We start from the raw sequence: 23990 nt of genomic DNA on the forward strand, positions 1-23990 counted from the left end.
CAAAGAAAAACCCAGCAAATCTTGATATATGTAATATAGAGATTTTGATGGAATTCAAATTGGGGGAAAATTTTTCACACGAGAAAATGACTGGCACTTAAAAAAAAAATACATAACTGGGTAAAGACAAGAAGGATTAGAGGTTTGTACATAAGCTCACAGAATAGCACACCACAGCTAGAAAGCACAACGCGTGTGTCAAGGAAAGGGTGGTGGTTTCAGCAAAACATTAGAGGGAATTTTAAATATGTTCATTTAAAATTTAAAGAAGATGGAGGGAGGTCCCCATGAGCGTGATGTTTGCGGCGGGGGGCACCCAGGGCAGACAGAGACCATCCCTCTGTGGGCAGGAGAGACACCGGCCTGAGACCTTCAGACAAGCTTTGGGAGGCCTACTGGGTTTTGCTGTTTGAGTTTTGGCCTCTGGAAGCTGGCTTCCCTGGTGGCTCAGACAGTAAAGAATCTACCTGTGATGTAGGAGACCTGGGTTCGATCCCTGGGTCAGGAAGATCCCCTGGAGAAGGGAATGGCAACCCATTCCAGTATTCTTGCCTGGAGAATCCCATGGACAGAGGAGCCTGGTGGGCTACAGTCCATGGGGTCGCAAGGAGTCAGATACAACTCAGCGACTCTTTCACTTTCTTTCACATAGCTGCATCCCTCAGAGTGGGGAAACCCAACCTCTGGGGCATCAAGCCTCCTCACAAACTGCCATCCTCCAAGGAAACTGAACCAAAGGTCCCTGGAGAAATTCATGAGTCACCTCTCCTGAGGGCCCTGGCCGAGTGGTCGCCAAGGCACGAAGGGGTTCTTGGATTCCTGGTCTCCATAGGCACTATGCCCAGGTTCCTCTCCAAGACAATCAGCACTACCAGCAAGGAAGGGGATGGGGCTCTGACCGCCCCCTCTTTGTAATGGCAACTGTAAAACCATGGTCATCACAGGTGCATGCCAGAGGTCAGGGTGCGCTCTGACCCTGGATGGATACGGACAGGGCACTGCTGTCAGGAGCCGAGGCTTCAACAGTTTGGTCAACATCCCTCATGAGGGCGAGGCTGGGCTCCCCCCAAGCCCCCAACCCAGTGTAGTGGGTAGGACGGTTCCTTGATCCCAGAACTCAGTTCAATCACGCAGACCCACAGTTGTTACAGGCGCAGTGGGGACGTGGGCCACAGAAATAGAAACAGAGGCGTTGAGATTGGTTGATTCTCCCCTCCTGCTTTTTCTCCTGGCTCCTTGCCTCCCAGCCCTACCGTGGGAGTCAAATTGTATGGGTTAATGAGGGTGTTTCTGAGAGATTTCAGTTCCCACTACTGAACTGCTTCGTGTACACACAGTGCTAGAGATCGGAGGGCAACACCTCCTCTTTGCAGTGGAAGGGAGGCAGGAAAGACCACAGCGACACTGTCCCACAGAATCCCTGAAGGTCTGCAGGGCCGAGACAGAATTCTCCATTCCTGTGGAGTAACTCGGTAAAGCTCACATCTCTGCATCGGGCATCCCAAATAACTTATTCCAGCTGCCGGCCAGTGATCCAAGCCCCGCTGCCCTCAGTTTCCCTTCTGGCTTCTCTGATTCCTCTTGGTCAGTGGCTGGGGGACCAGGGCTGTGTGCTGGGGGGTGGGGAGAGCCTGGGCCCATATTACTGGCAGGAGAGAGATCTCTGCTGAAGGGCAGGGGTTTGCTGGGGCTATGGTTCCCACTCACTGATCCTACAGCTTGACGTGCAGAAAAGGACATTAGGAGCAAATCTGGCTCTTACTATAGCTTCCCTGGTGGCTCAGACAGTAAAGAATCTGCCAGCAATGCAGGAACACAGGTTCGATCCCTGGGTTGGGAAGATTCCCTGGAGAAGGCAATGGCAACCCACTCCAGGATTCTTGCCTGGAGAATCCCACAGACAGAGGAGCCTGAATTGCAGTCAGACACAATGGAACAACTAACACTTTCCTTTTCACGTGTATCAACATTTTACAGGGGCCAACGTGAGCTTTCTGTGTTCCCACCATAAATTGCCACTGGATGGCGTGATGCCCAGAGGTGGAGCAGGGAGCCTTCCCTTGGGAGAGGCTGAGGGTTTGGGGAAGCATTCTCAGGCTTCGGCAGAAATCCAGAAGAGCTGGTGTGTGGAGGCGGGAGTATGGCTATTATTAGCTACTCAATAATCAGTGTGAAGTAAGCACTCAATAACTACCTATTGAAGGAAGCCCACTGATTTGCTCACATTAATTTGGAAAACAGGGTTATGGTCCAGACCAAGAGTCCGAGGCTTCTGATGTAATGGATGTGACTAGCAAAGAACTGTCTCATTCCCCCCGCAGTGAAGGGCAATATTATTTTGGTCTATACATATTTGACAATAGGTGGGGTGGGGGGGTTGGGGTTAGTAGATGTAAGCTTTTATATATAGAATGGATAAATAACAAGCTCCTACTCTGTACCCCAGATAACTATATTCAATATCCTATGATAAACCATAACATCAGATATGAAAACCACCATAAGAATATAAAAAAGAATGTATATATATATATATGTATGTATAGCTGAAGCACTTTGTATATAGCAGAAATGAACAAAACATTGTAAATCAATTATACTTCAAAAAAAAAACCACAACTATTTGACAATAGAGAGGTCATTCCACCATGCAATTGATTTTTTTTTTAAGGAGGCTACTATGGAAAATTGAGGAGCCCATTTTCCAAGCTGTTGACTCAATAAAGAAGCTCCAGGTGAAGGGACCACCTCCATGTTTGATGGGGGCAGTGTCCTGCCCACCTGGCCCTGCTTGCCTTTGTACAGGTGAAGCCAGGTAAAGGTCCATTGGGCACACAAGTGGGACAATCTAAATAAAAATGTGTCCAGATGCTGACAATAAGACATACAAGCCATGAAGAGAACCCTGTTTTCTCAAGAGACATTTCTGGGTTTTAAAATTCAGAACGTATGGATAGCAAAGAAAGAAAATAGTTTCAAATATTGGAACTTTCGACTCCAGGAGTGTGGGACTGTTCTGACAATTCTTAGAGTCTTTTTTTTTTTTTCTAACCTCACTGCCAGGCATGTGGGATCTTAGTTCCTTGACCAGGGATTAAATCCATGCTCCCTGCAGTGGAAGCGTGGATTCTTAAATACTTAAAAACACTTTTACATCTCTGAAGTCTGGATGCATCCTATATAGCTGTACCGGGTCCCAGCAGCATAAAACGATGGGGGGGCTTACAGTTAGCCACTTGTACCTAGTCCTTGGATGGCTGAAGCCTATGCCCCCTGTGACCCGCAGAAATGACCCTGGCTGACAGACTCAAGCCTGGCTCACCGTCCACTTCTGAAACTAAGTGCTCGCAGCCTGGATGCAACCAAAGCGGGTATTTTTTCCCCCTGCGTGGGTAATAAGTTGTTACAGTTGTGTTAGACTTTGTGACCCTATGGACTGTAGCCTACCAGGTTCCTCTGTCCATGGAATTCTCCAGGCAAGAATACTGGTGTGGGTTGCCATGCCCTCCTCCAGGGATCTTCCCAGGCCAGGGATCAAACCCAAGTCTCCTGCAGCTTCTGCACTGCAGGCAGATGCTTTACTGCTGAGCCACCAGGGAAGCCCATTCTTCTCCCTGAATTTGCACATAAGTGCCTCCTGAGCTCACAGCCATCCCGAGCATCCATCTGCCACCCAGTCCTGCTACTCTACCCACACATTTGTCATTGTGCTGCTCCAACACCGCAAGGGCTGTCGACCTTGCTCCAGATGCCAGGCCATCCCCACAACCCACCCCAGATCCGCACAACATACCTACTCGTAACTTGAAGTCATTGAAGGAGTGCTTGTTGATGGCGTCCAGCTTCCCCACCAGGGCAAACGCAAACTCCACCATGGTGCCAATGTGCATGTACTGCCTCTCGGGCTCCTGGAAGAGAACAGACAGGGCAGGCGGGGTGAGGACTCAGCGGGCGGGGAGGGTAAGGACTCAGCAGGCGGGGTGAGGACGCAGCGGGAGGAGGGGGTGAGGACTCAGCCGGAGGGGACAGTGAGGACTCAGCAGAAAGGGACAGTGAGGACTCGGACAGAGGACAGGGTGAGGACTCAGTAGGAGGAGGGGGTGAGGACTCAGAGGGAGGGGAGGGTGAGAACTCAGTGGGAGGATGGCGTGAGGACTCAGAGGGAGGAGGGGAGGTGAGAACTCAGCAGGTGTCACTGAGGACTCATCAGGAGGAGAGATTAGGACTCAGCGGCAGGCAAGTGAGGATTCAGCTGGAGGGGGGGTGAGAACTCAGAGGGAGGGGAGGGTGAGGACTCAGAGGGAAGACGAGGTGAGGACTCAGCGGGGGGCGTGGTTGAGGACTCAGCGGGAGGATGGAGTGAGGACTCAGCAGGAGGGGAGGGTGAGGATTCAGTGGGAGGATGAGGGGTGAGGACTCAGCGGGGGGCGTGGCTGAGGACTCAGTGGGAGGATGAAGTGAGGACTCAGCAGGAGGAGGGGAGGCGAGGACTCAGCGGGGGTGGGGGGCGCTGAGGACTCAGTGGGAGTAAAGATAAAACCAAATGTAATGGTTTCAGTGGGAATGAGTGAGAAGGAAAACGGACAGAACCCGCCTATTCAAGATGACAGGAAGATGGAGAAAACCAAGGTACCAGCTAAGGGGAAGAGGAATGAGACAAGAAGGTGATCAGAGGAACCCATAAGGGGGATAGCACTAGAGCAAATCTCTCAGCTCGGGCACAGCTGACACTTGGGTGGATTATTCTCTGCTGGGGGCATCCTGCATGCTTCAGGAGGTTGAACAGTATCCTTTGGATCTTAAAGAAAGCTGAGCACCGAGGAATAAATGCTTTTGAACTGCGGTGCTGGAGAAGACTCTTGAGAGTCCCTTGGACAGCAAGGAGATCAAACCAGTCAATCGGTATCCTCTGGATATCAGTCACATCTCTCCTTCCAGTGTGACAACCAAAAATGTCTTCACACATTGCTAAATGTGCCCTGGAGAATGAAATTGCTCCCAGCTAAGACCCAGTGGCTAATAAGGAATCCACCTGCAATGCAAGAGACATGGGTTCGATCCCTGGGTCAGGAAGATCCCCTGCAGAAGGAAATGGCAACCCACTCCAGTATTCTTGCCTGAGGAATCGCATGGACAGAGGAGTCTGGTGGGCTACAGTACATGGGGCTGCAAAAGATTTGGACACAATTGAGTGGCTAAACAACAATAAGACCACTGCACTAAATAACATAGAGGAACTTCCCTGGTGGTCCAGTGGTTAAGAATCTGCCTTGCACTGCAGGGAGCATGGGTTTGACTCCTGGTCAGGGAACAAAGATCTCACATGTTCCAGAGCAACTAAGCCTGTGCTTTGCAGCCTGTGCGCCACAACTAGTGCGCTGCAGTGAATGATCTCACATGAAGTGATGAGATGCTAAGTGCCACAACTACGACCGGATCAGTCCAGTTAAGTCTCTCAGTCGTGTCCGACTCTTTGTGACCCCATGAACTGCAGCACGCCAGGCCTCCCTGTCCATCACCAACTCCTGGAATCCACCCAAACCCATGTCCATCGAGTCAGTGATGCCATCCAACCATCTCATCCTCTGTCGTCCCCTTCTCCTCCTGCCCCCAATCTTTCCCAGCATCAGGGTCTTTTCCAAAGAGTCAGTTCTTCGCATCAGGTGGCCAAAGTATTGGAGTTTCAGCTTCAACATCAGTCTTTCCAATGAACACCCAGGACTGATCTTCTTTAGGGTGGACTGGTTGGAACTTCTTGCTGTCCCAGGGACTCCCAAGAGTCTCCAATATCACAGTTCAAAAGCATCAATTCTTCTGTGCTCAGCTTTCTTTATAGTCCAACTCACATCCATACATGACCACTGGAAAACCCATAGCCTTGACTAGATGGACCTTTGTTGGCAAAGTAATGTCTCCGCTTTTCAATATGCTATCTAGGTTGGTCATAACTTTCCTTCCAAGAAGTAAGCGTCTTTTAATTTCATAGGTGCAATCACCATCTGCGGTGATTTTGGAGCCCAGAAAAATAAAGTCAGCCACCATTTCCAATGTTTCCCCATCTATCTGACATGGAGTGATGGGACCAGATGCCATGATCTTAGTTTTCTGAATGTTGAGCTTTAAGCCAACTTTTTCACTCTTCTCTTTCACTTTCATCAAGAGGCTTTTTAGTTCCTCTTCACTTTCTGCCATAAGGGTGGTGTCATCTGCATATCTGAGGTTATTGATATTTCTCCTGGCAATCTTGATTCCGCTTGTATTTCTTCCAGTCCAGCATTTCTCATAATGTACTCTGCATAGAAGTTAAATAAGCAGGGTGACAATATACAGCCTTGATGTACTCCTTTTCCTATTTGGAACCAGTCTCTTGTTCCATGTCCAGTTCTAACTGTTGCTTCCTGACCTGCATACAGATTTCTCAAGAGGCAGGTCAGGTGGTCTAGTATTCCCATCTCTTTCAGAATTTTCCACAGTTTATTGTGATCCACGCAGTCAAAGGCTTTGGCATAGTCAATAAAGAAAAAATAGATGTTTTTCTGAACTCTCTTGCCTTTTCGATGATCCAGTAGATGTTGGCTGGATGCAGCCAAATAAATAAATAAGTAAATAAGTATTCTTTAAAAACACATATATAGCCATAAAATTAAAAGACGCTTCCTCTTTGGAAGAAAAGCTATGACCTAGACAGCATATTAAAAATCAGAGATATTACTTTGCTGACAAAGGTCCATATAGTCAAAGCTATGGTTTTCCCAGTAGTCATGTATGGATATGAGAGTTGGACCATAAAGAAAGCTGAGCACCAAGAAATTGATGTCTTTCAACTGTGGTGTTGGAGAAGACTCTTGAGAGTCTCTTGGACAGCAAGGAGACCAATTCTAAAGGAAATTAGTTCTGAATATTCATTGGTAGGACTGATGTTGAAGCTTCAATCATTCATCTGATGAGAAGAACTAACTCACTGGAAAAGACCCTGATGCTGGGAAAGATAGAAGGCAGGAGGAGAAGGGGACAACAGAGGATAAGATGGTTGGATGGCATCACTGACTCAATGGACATGAGTTTGAGCAAACTCTGGGAGTTAGTGATGGACAGGGAGGCCTGGCATGCTGCAGTCCATGGGGTTGCAAAGAGTTGGTCACGACTGAGCGAGTGAACTGAACTGAATATATATATATGAATGAGGACTGAAACTTCTTGCCCAGAGAGAGAGATTTCTTCCTTTCCTTGGGTGAGTTGTATCATTCCAGAAAAAGACGATGAAATACTACCATTGCCATAAATCCACAACTCAGAATTGTGGGAGCAAATCAAACTACTAAAATAATTAGAACCACGAAGCATATTATCAGCTAACTTTGGTGGAAATGCAAAGAGTCATTACTTAAGAACAGCTACACTTTTCCATCAGAGCTAGATACTATCTTTCATCTCATGACTTAGGGGCAAGTCTTGATTTGGAGGTTTATGCAGTTGGCTGGCAAACATCTTGCTCCTTGATGGGAAGCAGAACATGTTCAATCAACAGACAGGATCCTGTGCAATAAAAATTACAACTGTCCTGGTAAGGAGAACAGATTGGCCTCGGGAGAAATGGTTTGCTTTTTACGAAATCAAGGCGCAGCAAACAAGCTTCACTCCCTGATAAATTACCACCCAATCTGTTTCCCAGCAGTAGGCTTAAACTGTGGGTTTGACGTGACGTCAGTGAAAAATGAAGAGACTGTGTTCTAGGAGCGGGCTTTAAATCCAACATCAATATCTCAACTGGGCGTAGTAAACCGTAGAGAAAATGATGCTCAGTCTCTAGAAGAGCTCAGTTCATTTCACAAGTCCTTATCACTAAGCTTTTGATAAATGCTTGATGACAGTCTGAGAAGCAGCTCTTTCTCCCATGATCCAGATAACTTCTCCCATCTCCAAATATTTAACCGACTTCCAGCTACATAGCGAGAGCGCTCATTCAGTTTCCTGGAACACATTTGACAAGCTGTTTGCTTTGCAGGTTTCACCTGCAGGGAACACGGCATAAAGTAAATGCATGTTTATTGAGGTTATTGTATAACCCAAATGACTGGTATCCACCGAGGTGACAGTAACATGAGCCTCGACTCCCGGCTTCTCTTCTCTGCCCGCCTTGCCTTCCTCCCGCCATGAAACTTCCACCGAGTTCCAGCTGCGGTGATGTTCGTCTGATTCTGAAGATTTAGAACTGCTAAGGAGCACTTGGTTCTTCTCCCTGGGGCTCCCAGGAGAACGGATCAGACCTCACAATTTTCTGAAGGACAGTCAGTCCAAGCAGTTGAGTTGATGATCCCAGTGTGGAGATTGGCCCTCAATACAGTGAGGGCTCAGAACACTGAGTTTCAGGAGCCTGAGAACAAAACTGGAATTCATAGCTTCCCAGTATTTACCAAAACTCAGGCATGAAATAATATTTATGAAAAAACAGCCTGATTGCTGGGTCATCTGTGTCCAGTGAACTTGGATTAAACTGGATGCAATGTTCTCCACCTGATCTCACCCTACCAGAGAATGTATTTGATTCAAATGTTCATTAAGAAGGAAAAAAAGGCTGTCTTTTCACCTTGCTTATATTTTCCTTTGTTGTGCAGAAGCTTTTAATTTTAATTAGATCCCATTTGTTTATTTTTGCTTTTATTTCCAGAATTCTGGGAGGTGGATCATAGAGGATCCTGCTGTGATTTATGTCTGAGAGTGTTTTGCCTATGTTCTCCTCTAGGAGTTTTATAGTTTCTGGTCTTACATTTAGATCTTTAATCCATTTTGAGTTTATTTTTGTGTGGGGTGTTAGAAAGTGATCTAGTTTCATTCTTTTGCAAGTGGTTGACCAGTTTTCCCAGCACCACTTGTTAAAGAGATTGTCTTTACTCCATTGTATATTCTTGCCTCCTTTGTCAAAGATAAGGTGTCCATATGTGTGTGGATTTATCTCTGGGCTTTCTATTTTGTTCCATTGATCTATATGTCTGTCTTTGTGCCAGTACCATACTGTCTTGATGACTGTGGCTTTGTAGTAGAGCCTGAAGTCAGGCAAGTTGATTCCTCCAGTTCCATTCTTCTTTCTCAAGATTGCTTTGGCTATTCGAGGTTTTTTGTATTTCCATACAAATCTTGAAATTATTTGTTCTAGTTCTGTGAAAAATGTTGCTGGTAGCTTGATAGGGATTGCACTGAATTTGTAAATTGCTTTGGGTAGTATAAGCAAGGTGAAAAGACAGCCTTCTGAATGGGAGAAAATAATAGCAAATGAAGCAACTGACAAACAACTAATCTCAAAAATATACAAGCAACTTATGCAGCTCAATTCCAGAAAAATAAACGACCCAATCAAAAAATGGGCCAAAGAACTAAATAGACATTTCTCCAAAGAAGACATACGGATGGCTAACAAACACATGAAAAGATGCTCAACATCACTCATTATTAGAGAAATGCAAATCAAAACCACAATGAGGTACCACTTCACACCAGTCAGAATGGCTGCGATCCAAAAATCTGCAAGCAATAAATGCTGGAGAGGATGTGGAGAAAAGGGAACCCTCCTACACTGTTGGTGGGAATGCAAACTAGTACAGCCACTATGGAGAACAGTGTGGAGATTCCTTAAAAAATTGCAAATAGAACTACCTTATGACCCAGCAATCCCACTGCTGGGCATACACACTGAGGAAACCAGAATTGAAAGAGACACATGTACCCCAATGTTCATCGCAGCACTGTTTATAATAGCTAGGACATGGAAACAACCTAGATGTCCATCAGCAGATGAATGGATAAGAAAGCTGTGGTACATATACACAATGGAGTATTACTCAGCCGTTAAAAAGAATTCATTTGAATCAGTTCTGATGAGATGGATGAAACTGGAGCCGATTATACAGAGTGAAGTAAGCCAGAAAGAAAAACACCAATACAGTATACTAACACATATATATGGAATTTAGGAAGATGGCAATGACGACCCTGTATGCAAGACAGGGAAAGAGACACAGATGTGTATAATGGACTTTTGGACTCAGAGGGAGAGGGAGAGGGTGGGATGATTTGGGAGAATGACATCTAACATGCATACTATCATGTAAGAATTGAATCGCCAGTCTATGTCTGATGCAGGATACAGCATGCTTGGAGCTGGTGCATGGGGATGACCCAGAGAGATGTTATGGGGAGGGAGGTGGGAGGGGGGTTCATGTTTGGGAACGCATGTAAGAATTAAAGATTTTAAAATTAAAAAAAAATAAAACATTTTAAATCTTAAAAAAAAAGAAGGAAAAAAAAAGGTAAAAGAAAAAAATTGAGAAATTAAAAAATAAAAAGATTTTAAAATGTGCATTAAGAGATCTTCTAGCAGACATGCCCCTCTCCTGCTGTCAATGTTAAACCATTTTCCAGGAGGGTGTTACCAAGCACGCTGCTCACTGCACACCCATCCTCATGTGAGGGCCTGTTTGTTAGCTTGGATCAGGGACCCAGTGGAGCATCCAAATGCAGCCTGACATGGCCTGGCTTCAAATATCTTAATGAATGAGTGATTTAATCTCACTTTATGAACACTAAAGTACTCCACTTGTGCTGGCTGCTGGAAATTTCAGATTAATAGCAACAGTGCATGTATGTGTGTGGAGCAGGAAATGGCAACCCAACTCTAGTATTCTTGCCTGGAGAATTCCATGAACAGAGGAGCCTGGTGGGCTTCAGTCGCAAAGAGCTGGACATGACTGAGCGGCTGAGCACATGTACCCATGTACTTAATGCTCATAATGACTCCCATGAAGGAGCAACTGTCTGTATCTCAATTATGCATATAGAAGAGGGAAAAGTGGGGAGGAAAATAACCAGGCTTTGCAGCCAGGCATTTTGACTCCAGAGTCCTCAGTCTCCATTTATTCTAAACATAAATGGACTAAGTGCTCCAATCAAAAGACATAGAGTGGTTGACGGATTACAAAAAATAATGTGTATATATTCTGCCTACAAGAGACTCACTTCAAATCTAAAGACACACTCAGACTGAAAGTGAAGGCGTAGAAAAAGGTGCTCAGTGCAAATGGAAACAAAAAAAGCTGAGGTAGCAATACTTCTGTCAGACAAATAAACTTTACCATCCTGCCTACGTCCCCCTGTGCATCTTATTTGTCAAGCATTTTACTCCCCCCAATCAAACATGATGACTTTCCTTTTAGATTTTCACTAATTTCAAAATATTTCTAGGATAATCTTACCAAGATTCTAATTAAATATTCTAAATAAAGCTAGCTCACATTGAGAAAAAAAAAATCCCTGCATGGACATGACAACATTTCATTTATGTTCCAAAACCCTTTTATCTGTCCAACAGTGTATAAGCCACAACTGTATTATTATTTTTATTAGCATTTTTTATTACCTGTGGAAAAGTTATGCCGGTGGAGCATTTTTCATAATAATGAGGTCTTCCCCACAGTCTTAGGAAATGAATAGGATCTCCACTGTGCATCAAGGGACATGCACGTGCAGAAAGTGTAGATATCACGGTAAGCAAGGAGCAGTCTCACTTGAAAGCCACCCTCTTTCCAATCCACCATGAAGGTATTACTCAAGAGTCAGGATGCAGCTGAGGAGGCAGGTTTTGTGGTCATGGGTGCCAAGGACAGAAGGGATTGGGCACCCTTTAAAGGAGTGCTCGGGTGAATGGTGTGGATGCAAACTGGTGGGTGCAGACGCCAACACAGTGAGGGGCTGGGGAGGAAGAGGCTGGGGTGAAGTAGCATGAGGCCTGTGGGCAGATGGAGGGGAGGTCTGCACCCAGAGTGCTGGGGTCTGCAGCCCTGCTCTCTGGCTGCTAGTTCTCTCCACCGGCAAGTCACTGCACTGCTGTGCCTCAGTTTCTCCAGCTGTAAAAGGGGCCAGGGGTGGGGCACTTCCCAGACTCAAGCGGCATTGAGTTAAGTGCTCCAAAATAACAGGATGATAAAAGGGGAATGTTGGCATTGGGAGGAGCAGGTTTGTAAAATGGCGCAAGGAAGTGGGTTCTGGGAAGCACGGGGGACACGCGCCACATTATGCACCAAATGGATGTGAGTAATTGCAGAAAGTGAAGAGGAACTGAAGAGCCTCCTGATGAAAGTGAAAGAGGAGAGTGAAAAAGCTGGCCTAAAACTCAACATTCAGAAGACTAAGGTCATGGCATCTGGTCCCATCACTTCATGGCAAATAGATGGGAAACAATGGAAACAGTGAGAGGCTATATTTCGGGGGGCTTCAAAATCACTGCAGATGGTGAGTGCAGCCATGAAATTAAAAGATGCTTGCTCTTTGGAGGAAAAGTTATTGTCAACCTAGACAGCATATTAAAAAGCAGAGACATTACATTGCTGACAAAGGCCCGTCTAGTCAAAGCTATGGTTTTTTCAGTGGTCATGTATGGATGTGAGAACTGGACTATAAAGAAAGCTGAGTGCCGAAGAATTGATGCTTTTGAACTGTGGTGTTCGAGAAGACTCTTGTGAGTCCCTTGGACTGCAAGGAGATCCAACCATTCAGTCCTAAAGGAAATCAGTGCTGAATATTCATTGGAAGGACTGATGCTGAAGCTGAAACTCCAGTACTTTGGCCCCCTGATGTGAAAAACCCACTCATTTGAAAAGACCCCGATGCTGGGAAAGATTGAAGGCAGGAGGAGAAGGGGACGACAGAGGATGAGATGGCTGGATGTCATCACGGACTTAACGGACATAAGTTTGAGTAAACTCCAGGAGTTGGTGATGGACAGGGAAGCCTAGTGTGCTGTAGTCCATGGAGTCGCAGAATTGGACACGACTGAGAGACTGAACCGGAGAAGGCAATGGCAACCCACTCCAGTCCTCTTGCCTGGAAAATCCCATGGACGAAGGAGCCTGGTAGGCTGCAGTCCATGGGGTCGCTAAGAATCGGGCACGACTGAGCGACTTCATTTTCACTTTCCACTTTAATGCATTGGAGAAGGAAATGGCAACCCACTCCAGTGTTCTTGCCTGGAGAATCCCAGGGATGGCGAAGCCTGGTGGGCTGGCGTCTATGGGGTCGCACAGGGTGGGACACGACTGAAGCGACTTGGCAGCAGCAGCAGAGCGACTGAACTGAACTGAATTGCTCTGCACAGCGCCCCCTGCTGGGACTTTGGGGAATGCGACTTAAGACCAGTTGTTCAGTCGCTCATTCATGTCGGACTTTGCCACCCCATGGACTGCAGCACACCAGGCTTCTCTGTCCTTCACAATCTCCCAGAGCTTGCTCAAACTCATGTCCATTGAGTCAGTGATGATATCCAACCGTTTCATTCTCTGTCGCCCCCTTCTCCTCCTGCCCTCAATCTTTCACAGCATCAAACTCTTGGGCACCTGCTCTAATCTGAATGCAGGGTAAAAAACACATGAAAATGTCCCTTTTAACACAATTTTATGTTATTTTTTAATGGTTAGTTTTTCCAGAACATTAAAGATGCTGAAAAAAGTGTAAGTTTTCTTCCATTAAAGCTGGGAACGGAAAACTACAATTAGCTCTATTTTTGGTATAAATAATATATTTAAAAGGAAAACAATGTCGTACATTTTTAATACCTTTATTGCCCAATTTTTCCAATAGTTCTTCAACACTTGAATGTTCTGGCAATAAAAACACAATCCTTAAATATACACAACACCCCATAAACAGGGGTGCCCATTTCTCCTTCTGCATCAGGCATCAAGATGGCTTGGGAGGGCACTGCTCAGAGCTTAAGATTTTTCCAAATTCCTTTTATTGCTTGTTACTTTTTCTTATTACTTAAGTAATCTGTGCCTGCATGCTAAATTGCTTCAGTTGTGTCTGACCCTTTGTGACCCCATGGACTGTAGCCTGCCAGGCTCCTCTGTCCATGGGGATTCTCCAGGCAGGAATACTGGAGTGGGTTGCCACGCCCTCCTCCAGGGGATCTTCTGCACCCAGGGATCGAACCAGTGTCTTATGTCTCCTGCATTGCAGGTGGGTTCTTTACCACTAGCACCACCTGGGAAGCCCAAGTAATCTGTACCCATGAAATAATAACGTGGAAGTAACACCTAAGTAGAAGAGCACGTGGGACATATATTACCCCGCCCAAGTGAAAAAAACACCTATGTTAACCTTGAGTCAGATGTTTCACGTTCTCTTCTCTGCCCACAAATGTTAGGGGGGGAAGAGCACTCCTGATGTTCCTGGGGGGCCCTATCTGAGCAAGCTGCTTCCCCTCTGTTCCTCTCTTGTTAGAGGGGTAGCAGCTTAGAAGGTGGAGGTGAGGTGGAAGCTGAGCATGTGAGGGGCATCTGAGCTCTTCCTCTCTTTGGGGGAATCCACCTGCCTCCAGCAAGCAATGTTCTGGTAAGTTCCATTTCCCTGTGCTGTACCCACCATCTCTGTCTGTCCCATGTAAATATGCTTGTGCCCATCAGGGAGCCCACTGTCCTGGGGGAAACAGGTCTTGTTATTGACCCACAAGTTAACAAAGCATATCTACACACACACAAAGAAACAAAATACAACAGAAAACCCTCTTCAAAAACCCTAGTTGAGTGAAGATACTCAATTTTGGCTAAGTCACCTTTTCAACCAAATTTCTAGGTGGTCAGCATGTTTTTTGAGCAAATTGCTTTAAATGAAAAGCCCAGGAGCCTGCCTGTAATAAAACTGAAATTTGTTCAGTTGTGTCCAACTCTTTTCAACCCCATGAACTGTAGCCCACCAGGCTCCTCTGTCCATGGGATTCTCCAGGCAAGAATACTGGAGTAGGTAGCCTTTCCCTTCTCCAGGGCATCTTCCTGGCCCAGGGATTGAACCCAGGTCTCCTGCACTGCAGGCAGATTCTTTACCATCTGAGCCACCTGTAATGAGTCACCTTGCATCACTGACTCGATGCACATGAGTTTGCGTGAACTCTGGGAGTTGGTGATGGACAGGGATGCCTGGCATGCTGCGATTCATGGGGTTGCAAAGAGTCGGACACGACTGAGCGACTGGACTGAACTGAAATCTCCTTTCTTGTATATTTATCTGGTATTAAGCAACTACCTTGCTTTTTCTACCTTGTCTGCCAGAGAAAGGGGTTCTGTGAACACACCCACAGAAGCCTCCAGAATTCTTCTCTTTTCTCATGAGACCTTAATCACTGAGGTTTGGGTTGTGCTTCAAGTACAATGTATGGGCCACTGCATGACTGTTTTGGCTCATGGATGACCTGTGGGCGGAGCCAAGGCTCACATGTGCCGGGTGCTGCTCACACGTGTGTACCTGGGCGTGCTCCTGGCTGGGCACCGCGCTCAGACCCGTCGCTGCCATGTACGTGCTGCCGATGGTCTTGATCTTTTCAACGCCACTGAACTTCGGCTTGGATAGCAGCTGGGAAGCAATGAGAGTCATACAGTTACTCAGGGGGGTGCCGACCCAAGGCCCAGCACTCAAGAGACATTCTCAGATTCTAGTGCTCAGTCACGGGAGCAGGACATCACTTATTCACCCTTTGACCCTGGGCATCTTGGGGAAAGCACACTTCATCAATTTCACAAAGCACATGTCCTTGGAAGGAAATACAGTATAATAATTTACTTCTAGTTAACACAAATTATTTTTCAGAATTTCCTAGTGAAGAAAGCAGGATAGCCTATCATGTGAGCGATAATTGCCTCATTAAATTTTCAAATTTTCTTCAAATACATTTCCCCACTCTGTGTTTGAAGTGCCTAAATACAAAATGATTCAAAATGTGAGGTCTTCCCTGAATGGTGAGGGTAATTTGTGACTAATTATAGGCTGGGGCTGGAGAAGGGCATGGCAATTCATTCTTGCCTGGAGAATCCCATGGACAGAGCCTGGGGACTACCGTCCATAGGGTCACAAAGAGTCGTACCCGACTGAAGCAACTTAGCACAGCACAGCACACAATACACGTGGTGCCAGGGACTGGCTTTTGCCCTCTGAAAACTTGGATGGAGGGAATAAACATCTAAAATGGCTCCTCCTATTAGCCCTATCCTAACTTATTTTTTTTGTCTCAGCTTCTGGCACCAATAATCAATTTCTTACTGGGCTCCTCCCCATCCACTATACTAAGCCTTAGGGTGGGATGGAAGAATGGTAAAAATAAGATAAGTGGTAGGAAAGAGAAAGACCGGATGGAGAGAGCAAATGAAGGAAACTCTGGAAGGTTCTGTATCTGCTCAGCAGGACAATGGTAGGGACAGAAGGCTGGGAACACCTTCTAGAACCTTCCTTGGTACTCCTGCTTTCAGAGGCGGTTTCATGTTAGAGAATCTAAGATAGGTGAGCAAATCTCATTATCACATCTCTATGAGCCAATCACACCTGCAAGGACACTAATGCTGGAGAACATTTATTTTGCAGAGGACCAGCTGGAGGAAGCACACCCCCATTTTCCTCTAGGGACCCAGCATAACAGTGGGGGCCTCTAGTTGTCACTACTTCACCATGAGTCTTGAGGCGACCTCGTGGCAACAACAGTGGTAGCAGAGAAACACACAGGTCCCCTAAGGCATTTAGATGGTTGGCCTAAAACCTTCCTATTACATCATTCATCACTGTATTTCAAAGTTCCATGAATCATGATGAACCTATGTTCACCAATGTAAATTTTTCCTATATTTTCACAATATTATTGAAAATGTTGTAGCATGCATATCAGGGGTCTGTTTGTTCTTCCTGGAAAACAAAAGCACGTTGTTCCCTTGGTAGGCAGAAAATTGAAAAATGATATCTATTTCAAAATCTAAGACATATACTTTGTCCTTTCTAAAATATATTGTACCACATTCATATTGCTTTTTCAATAATAAAGTAGGCCATCCACGCACATTTCAAGTTGATATCTGACAGAGACCTTGGAGTCTATACAGACAGACATGTCAATAATCCACTATGATAAATATACTCATTATCTTTTTTATGTATAAAGATATGGGAAGTATATTCCTTGGAGTTCAGGCCTTTCAGGAAAATTTATGGGCATACTAGAAAGGTATTTTATTGAACGGACTTTGGTAGTTGTTCCTAGCAATCACATCAACTTTGCAGATAGTATGTGTTTGCCTCACCAAAATTAGTCAGTAACCTAAATAGACCAAAAAGATTAATGCCAATTGCCAGCAATTTTGCCAAAGGATGAGTTTTCAGATATGCCATGATACTGCACTAACTTCAAATGTGCCAGTCCACAGGATTGTCACAGTGTGGGGCTGGGGTCACCTCTGCCCATCCAAGGTAACTCTTTTTTTCCTTTTTAACTTTTTATTTTGTACTGGGACTCAGGTTCAACCCCTGGGTCAGGAAGATCCCCTGGAGGAGGCATGGCAACCCACTCCAGTATTCTTGCCTGGAGAATCCCATGGACATAGGAGCCTAGGGACTATAGTCCATAGGGTCACCAAGAGTCAGACACGACTAAAATGACTTAGCATGCATTTGTATTGGAGTATAGCCGATTAACAATGCTGTGATAGTTTCAGGTGGACAGCAAAGGGACTCAACCATATACATATATATATATATATACACATATATATATATATATACACATACACACATGTATCCATTCACCACCTCCAGGTCCCCTCCCATCCAGGCTGAAGGGTAACTCTTAAGTACCTACATCATCAAAGTCGGCAATGATTTCGTTCAGGAGCCGAAGGCATTCCAAACCCTCCTTGTTCACGTCGGACTCCGTATAGAACTCTTTGAAGTCAGGAATGGAGGCAAACATGACGCAGACGCAGTCATAGGACTGGTGGTATAAATCCTGCCCAGAGAAAAGGAGCCGCTGAGCACCAGGAAACTGTTCCAGCAAAGCTGCTCCTGGTGCAAGTGCCTCTTTATGTGGGGCTGGTAAAGAAAGCGCCCAGTGCCCACTGCGCCTGCCCCGCCCTCTCGTCCCAGGCCCATTTCACTGAGCACAGGTGAAGGCTTCCGGCGAGCGGGGTACAGGCTCAGAATCATCGACACCACACGGCCACTGTCACTACCAGCTAGTATGAGGTGCCCTTCCGCTCACCCCTCTCTGCCATCTCTATCGTAGACGATTGCAAGAGACCATAGAAGGGGACGACAGAGGGTGAGACGGTTGGATGGCATCACCGGCTCCATGGACATGGGTTTGGGTGGACTCTGGGAGTTGGTGATGGACTAGGAGGCCTGGCGTGCTGCAGTTCAGGGGCTCGCAAAGAGTTGGACACGACTGAGCGACTGAACTGAAATGAACTGAACTGAACTGAACTGACAGACTTCTTACTTAGGGAAAAAAAATGTTCTCTAAACAACTAAAGGGAAACAAAATGATTTTCCAAACTACAAGACTGTCCTAAAGTGACTCGTTATAGTTACATCCTTTGGATTGGCGGGTGTTGTGAATTTTCCTCTTTAGAGTCTCCTGAAAGGAGAAGATGATATGCTTTCATTTTTAAATAGACAGAGGCTCATAGTTCTTCATGCACAGACATGATTAAAATGTCTTGTAAGTACAGTTTCAAGGTGTTGCCATAATTTTCCCAACACACAGCGAAACCTTCAGGTTCAGCAGGGATTTCATAAAGAAAGGGTCATTTCGTGGCGTGGGAGCTGGTCCTGGGGGGCCGAGGATCTGCTCTTCCGCTGCTGCTGGCTCCTCGGGGCCCTTGGATGGCCTGACACGGGCACAATGGTCAGGCGCCAATGTGGGCGCAGGGCATGATGGGAAACACTCCACCAAGAAACATGAGGAGCGTTCTGTTAAACAAGACGGAGGCCTCTGCGCGGAGGGGAGAAAGCTACCAACTGGCACTTTCTGTTTGCCCAGTAGACCAAGGGAATCCACCCTGCATGACTGTTACCAGGGTGTTCTGCTTTCTGGGGCACCCAGATGAATCCATTATCAGGGAGTGGGCACTCTGACAGCATCGTAACTCCAAAGTTTGGTGACCTCTCAGAAAAATCATTCTTCCTCCATGGAGGTCTCATAAGGAACATATTGGGGCAATGGTGACCCGTGGCAAGACGTAACCGCTTCCTGGGAAAGCTACACTTCTGTCATCTTCCTATTCCCAGGGCCAAGCATCCTGTAATGCCCTCTGCTATGGTCTCACAATCTGTATAAAATACGTGAACAACAGACTTAAGGTTTTCCTTTCCTACTCTGCTCTCGATATGGTTAAGTTGGCTCTTTGTGCAGACCTGTGCTTCCTCTCTCTGAAAGGCTGTTTTTGTGAACATTCATATCCTGGGAAGATAATCGGTGGCATGTGTGACTGTCAAGTTTAGGTTGCAGTAACACTGACTAAGCCAGGGTGTCAAGGTAATGGGGGAGAGAAAAACCCCTGGAAGCCTGTTCTAGTTGAAAATGCCAGTTTCATAAAAGTAGTGTAAGCTCCACAGACTTCTCCGCTCTTTATGAAAAGGGGTACATCAAGCAAGGCATGGATATATTTTCTGTACCTTGCATTTCCCCAGCGTCTGCTGACATCAGCCAAAGTGGCCCTCTGGGGAATGATGATGATGACAAGCCATGACAATCGCCAGCACTGACTGAGTGCCCACTGCATGACAGGCTGTGCACCCCTCTGAACTCTACCAGCATTAACTTGCCCCTGATGAGAAACTTAGGCAGAGCAGCTACAAGACTTTCCCAAGGTTACCAAGTCTGATGTAGATTTTACCCTGCATTTCCTGATGACCACACACTGTGCTGCCTGAATCTGGGGCCTTGAGTCACTTGTAGGTCATGTCACTTTGCCGTTCTTCTCTCCCCTGGGGTCTCTCCGGTGTCTGGGATGGGGGATAAGGAAACCCAAGACTGAACCGACTGGCAGTTTGGAAATGAAAGCGAAAGCAAAGTCACTCAGTCGAGTCCGACTCTTTGCGACCCCGTGGACTGTAGCCCACCAGGCTCCTCCGTCCATGGGATTCTCCAGGCAAGAATGCTGGAGTGGGGTGCCATTTCCTTCTCCAGGGGATCTTCCCGACACAGGGCTTGAACCCGGGTCCCCCGCATTTCGGGCAGACGCTTTAACCTCTGAGCCGCCAGGGAAGCCATGAGGGATGGTTTTAACTGCACTGGTTTGGGGTCTGATAAAATATCTTCAGACTGACGCTCTCAAAATTGTCCTCTGAACTCTTTCCCCAGAAGATATAGGTTACTGAAGCTGGAAGGGGCCTGATGGGTCATCTTATTCCACAGTCTTCAATAGGAATGCCTGAGAGAGTCACCAATGGAACTCTGAAGAAGGTGACACCTGGGCCTCCCCATGACCAACTGAACCTTGCCCCTGGGGTGTGCTGAGAATGGACATCTTTTTGTAAAGCTCCACGGGTTATCCTGTTGTGCAGCCTTGATTAAGAATCACAGGACAAATGAGGAATTATTGGTTCAGGGGAGTTCTGTGACACACGGAGACCCCCACTGGCTTGGAAACAAGAATTGCTAATCTCTGGAGTCCTGGTCTGGTGCTCTGCAGGCTATAAGAGCTGCTGGGGGCTGGGACTGCAAACGGCTAACCCACCCTCTTTTGACAAATGGGTCACTTGGAGCCTCCGAGGAAATACCAACAGTGAGTGGGGATCACTAGTTCCTGGCTCAGGGTTGCCACAGGGCTATTCTGGAGAATTAGGGGAACTTCGCAGATGGGAAGCTTCACAAATTCACTAGAGCTAATGAAACTTGCAGGTTTTAGAACCATACCCTAAACTCAAGAGAGATTCCTCCAGGTCTTTGGGTTGGGCTTAGAGCCAGATTGGTTGGTGACCTGAGCTTATCTTATCCTTCCAGAGGACCTGGGGTGAGGCTAGGGTAGGTGGAAAGCCTTAGAGGAGATTTTGGAATTCAGGGTCTTGCACGGGTAACCCTTGTCCAGCACACAGCTGCCAAAAAGAACCTCACTGAGCTTTGGAAAGGGAAGCTTAGATGCCATTTCAACATTCACTCAAATGTCACCATTCTCCTGAAGAAGCTTAAGTTACAGAAAAACCATCACAAAGCAACTGCACTTCTGAGCCTGCTGTCCTTTATGGTTTATTGAGTGAGATTTAGTGTTTTTTTTTTTTCAACTCTGGATGAAAACTTGGGCTAACTCCATGACTCTTCTTGCTATTCTCAGGTAACATGAGTCCTGTCACCAATAATTTAAGTATCCAATATGATGAGAAGTCAGAACTTAGATCCCCATGGGATGTGTGGCTTTTTCCTTCTCCAGCGTGGGCCTCCTGGGGGAGGGTGTCTGCAGAGTGGGAAAAGGGCAAGGTTGGCTTCTCTGTCTGCTCCTCGTGTTTCTGCTCTGACCCCTCCCCAGATGGCTAGTCAGGTTTTCCAAAGCACCCCAGCGGTGGAGAATAAGGGAAAAAAGAAGTGTCGTCTGGAGAAGGAACACGTCCCATTAACTACATCACAGTTCCTTAAACTTAAACTATGAACTTAAACTTGGTGGCCATTTCCTTGGGTTATTTGGAGACACCCCATCACTTCCCCGATCATGGGACATCCTGCCAAGCTTCCCTTGATGTGGACCATGCCCTCTTACTCATGATTACTCTCTTCACCCCTGGCTTTCTGGTTATTCTTCTAGCTTCTCTATTGGGACCTACAAGCAGCTTTTCCAAACAGGATCTAAAATGACCCCACACCAACTGTCTTTCTCCTGCTGGAGACATTCAGCACGCTTTGCCCTCCCAGCCTTCAGAGTCCCCACCTGCAGCCTTCCAACTGTCTTGGCCCAGACACTCCCATCAGCTCCGCCCCCCACCCCTGCCCCAGCCCACCCATCAGGAACACACCAGGCATCTGTGCCCCCTTGATGGTGCTGCTGCCCCAGGACCACTCAGAGACACAAGTCTAAGGTACACTTCCCAGGCTGTCACTCAGTTCAGTCACTCAGTCATGTCCAACTCTTTGCGACCCCATGGACTGCAGCACGCCAGGCCTCCCTGTCCATCACCAACTCCCAGAGCGCACTCAGACTCATGTCCATTGTGTCGGCGATGCCATCCAACCAGTTCATCCTGTCATCCCCTTCTTCTCTGCCTTCAATCTTTCCCAGCATCAGTGTCTTTTCCAATGAGTCAGTTCTTCGCATCAGGCTGCGTGGTCCTTTTGGTCCAGTTATGAGACGTGATGGGAGGATTTCTCACATCCTTTGCGGAGGGCACTCACTTCCCACTACACGCCTCCGATCCCTCCCCGCCCCTGGTGTGCCTGGGAGTGAAGAGCTGAGAGTTGTGTAGCACTCCCTTTGGGATATGAGTCCTCCTGTCTCTTGGTGTCATGGGCTGGTATTCACTTTAGCATCTGTTGTATAGACGCACGGGCACGCGCACACACAGCCCTCAAGGGGGCCTGCTGCAGGCCAGGCTTCACACCAGGTATTACGGACACAGAGATGGACAACACGAGCCCTTCCCTAAGGAGCTTAGAGTCGAGCTGGAGAGGAGAGGGAAGCAGAGATCAGGAGAAGGAAGTGTGGTTGGTGCAGCTTATGCCCAGGTATGGAGACATCTGCTTGGTGTGCCCTGGAAGATGGTTAGAACTGCCACAAGCTTGGGGTTCAGAGTCTGGGCCTGGTACTTTCTCTTGCTGACTCAGGCCACAGCTGGGAGGAGATGTTTCCACCTTTCACCTCCCCCAGGCGGCCTGTGTTTTAATGCTCAGCCTGCCAGCTTGTGTCTGAAGTCTTCAGGGGAGTCAGGTCATTAGAAAGCACAGAAGCAACTCTCAGCACCTGTGGTTTTCTAGCCTGACTGCAAGGAACAGGTTGAGGGAGCCGCCTGGGTGTTGAGAGGGGGTAGATAGCTGAGAAGGGGAAGCTCTTTGCGTGCCTGGTGATCTCCTCACCCTCCCCCCCTGCACCCACAGTGACATCTGTGTCTTATTTTTTTAATTAAATTGATTAATTAGTTTTTGGCTGTGCTGGGTTTTCACTGCTTCTTGGGCTCTTCTCTAGCTGCGGCGAGCAGGGGCCACTCTCGAGCTGTGCACAGGCTTCTCATCACGGGGGTTTCTCCTATTGCAGGGCACAGGCCCTCAGCCTTATGGGCTTCGGTAGCTGTTATTCCTGGGCTCCTGCAGTTCGAGCGCAGGCGCAGTAGTTGTGAGGCACGGCCTTAGTTGCTCCGAGGCACGTGGGATCTTCCCAGATTGGGGTTCGAACCTGTGTTTCCTGCATTGGCAGGCAGTTTTTTATTAACCACTGAGTCACCAGGGAAGCCCCTGTATCGTGTTTTGGTCCAGCCTCAGCTCTCCCACAGTGAGGCTGCCTGGCTCAAAAATCACACACAACCCTGACCACTGGGGACTCAGCAAAGGGGCAACTGAGGAGAAAACGCGGTCTTTTCAACAAGCGACGGGAGCCGGCCGGGATGTCTGTTCAAGGGACCTCTCAGCCCTGCTCCTGCCACAGCGCAGCAGTCTGGAGCAAAGGCTTTGTAAACCTGTGGGCTCCGTCTGGGCACACAGAGCTCGGTCCAGACCCTGAACGGCCTGAGGGTTCAGACCTGGTCAGCAGCTGGTGGAGAACCTTGGGATGCCTTAAGGGAAACCGGTGCCCTGGGGAAGGGAGAAGAAGAGCCTGCAAAGCTGGACACAGCAGCTCTCTGGCACAGACCTGGAGCACAGGTGCAGTGAACAGTCTGAAATCAAAGTGAAATCTTTTGCGGATTACTGTCATTAAATCACTCCTTATTCTGTACTTCTGAAGGGAGAGGAGTTTTGTCTGCATGTGCATATGGCAGGTGGAGAATCAAAAGGCTCTTTGTTAACACGGGTCTTCAGTTCAGTTCAGTTTAGCTGTTCCGTTGTTTCTGACTTTGCCACCCCATGGACTGCAGCACACCAGGCCTCCCTGTCCATCACCAACTCCTGGAGTTTACTCAAACTCATGTCCATTGAGTCAGTGATGCTATCCAATCATCTTATCCTCTGTTGTCCCCTTCTCCTGCCTTCAATCTTTCCCAACATCAGGGTCTTTTCC

At 47.1% G+C, this 23990-nt stretch overlaps 1 protein-coding gene across 1 annotated transcript in view; it reads right to left on the bottom strand.

The window, feature by feature from the left end:
- ADCY2 (adenylate cyclase 2) overlaps positions 1–23990 on the bottom strand; it is a 462350-nt gene that overhangs the window by 9488 nt on the left and 428872 nt on the right. Inside the window, exons 21-23 of the mRNA XM_018065622.1 lie at positions 17657–17803; positions 15286–15393; positions 3794–3908 (exon numbers count right to left, since the gene is read on the bottom strand). Of these exons, the coding sequence (XP_017921111.1) occupies positions 3794–3908; positions 15286–15393; positions 17657–17803 (370 nt within the window). The remainder of the gene's footprint in view (positions 1–3793; positions 3909–15285; positions 15394–17656; positions 17804–23990) is intronic.

This window comes from Capra hircus, chromosome 20 (genome assembly GCF_001704415.2).
Source record: "Capra hircus breed San Clemente chromosome 20, ASM170441v1, whole genome shotgun sequence".
Lineage (NCBI taxonomy): Eukaryota > Metazoa > Chordata > Mammalia > Artiodactyla > Bovidae > Capra > Capra hircus.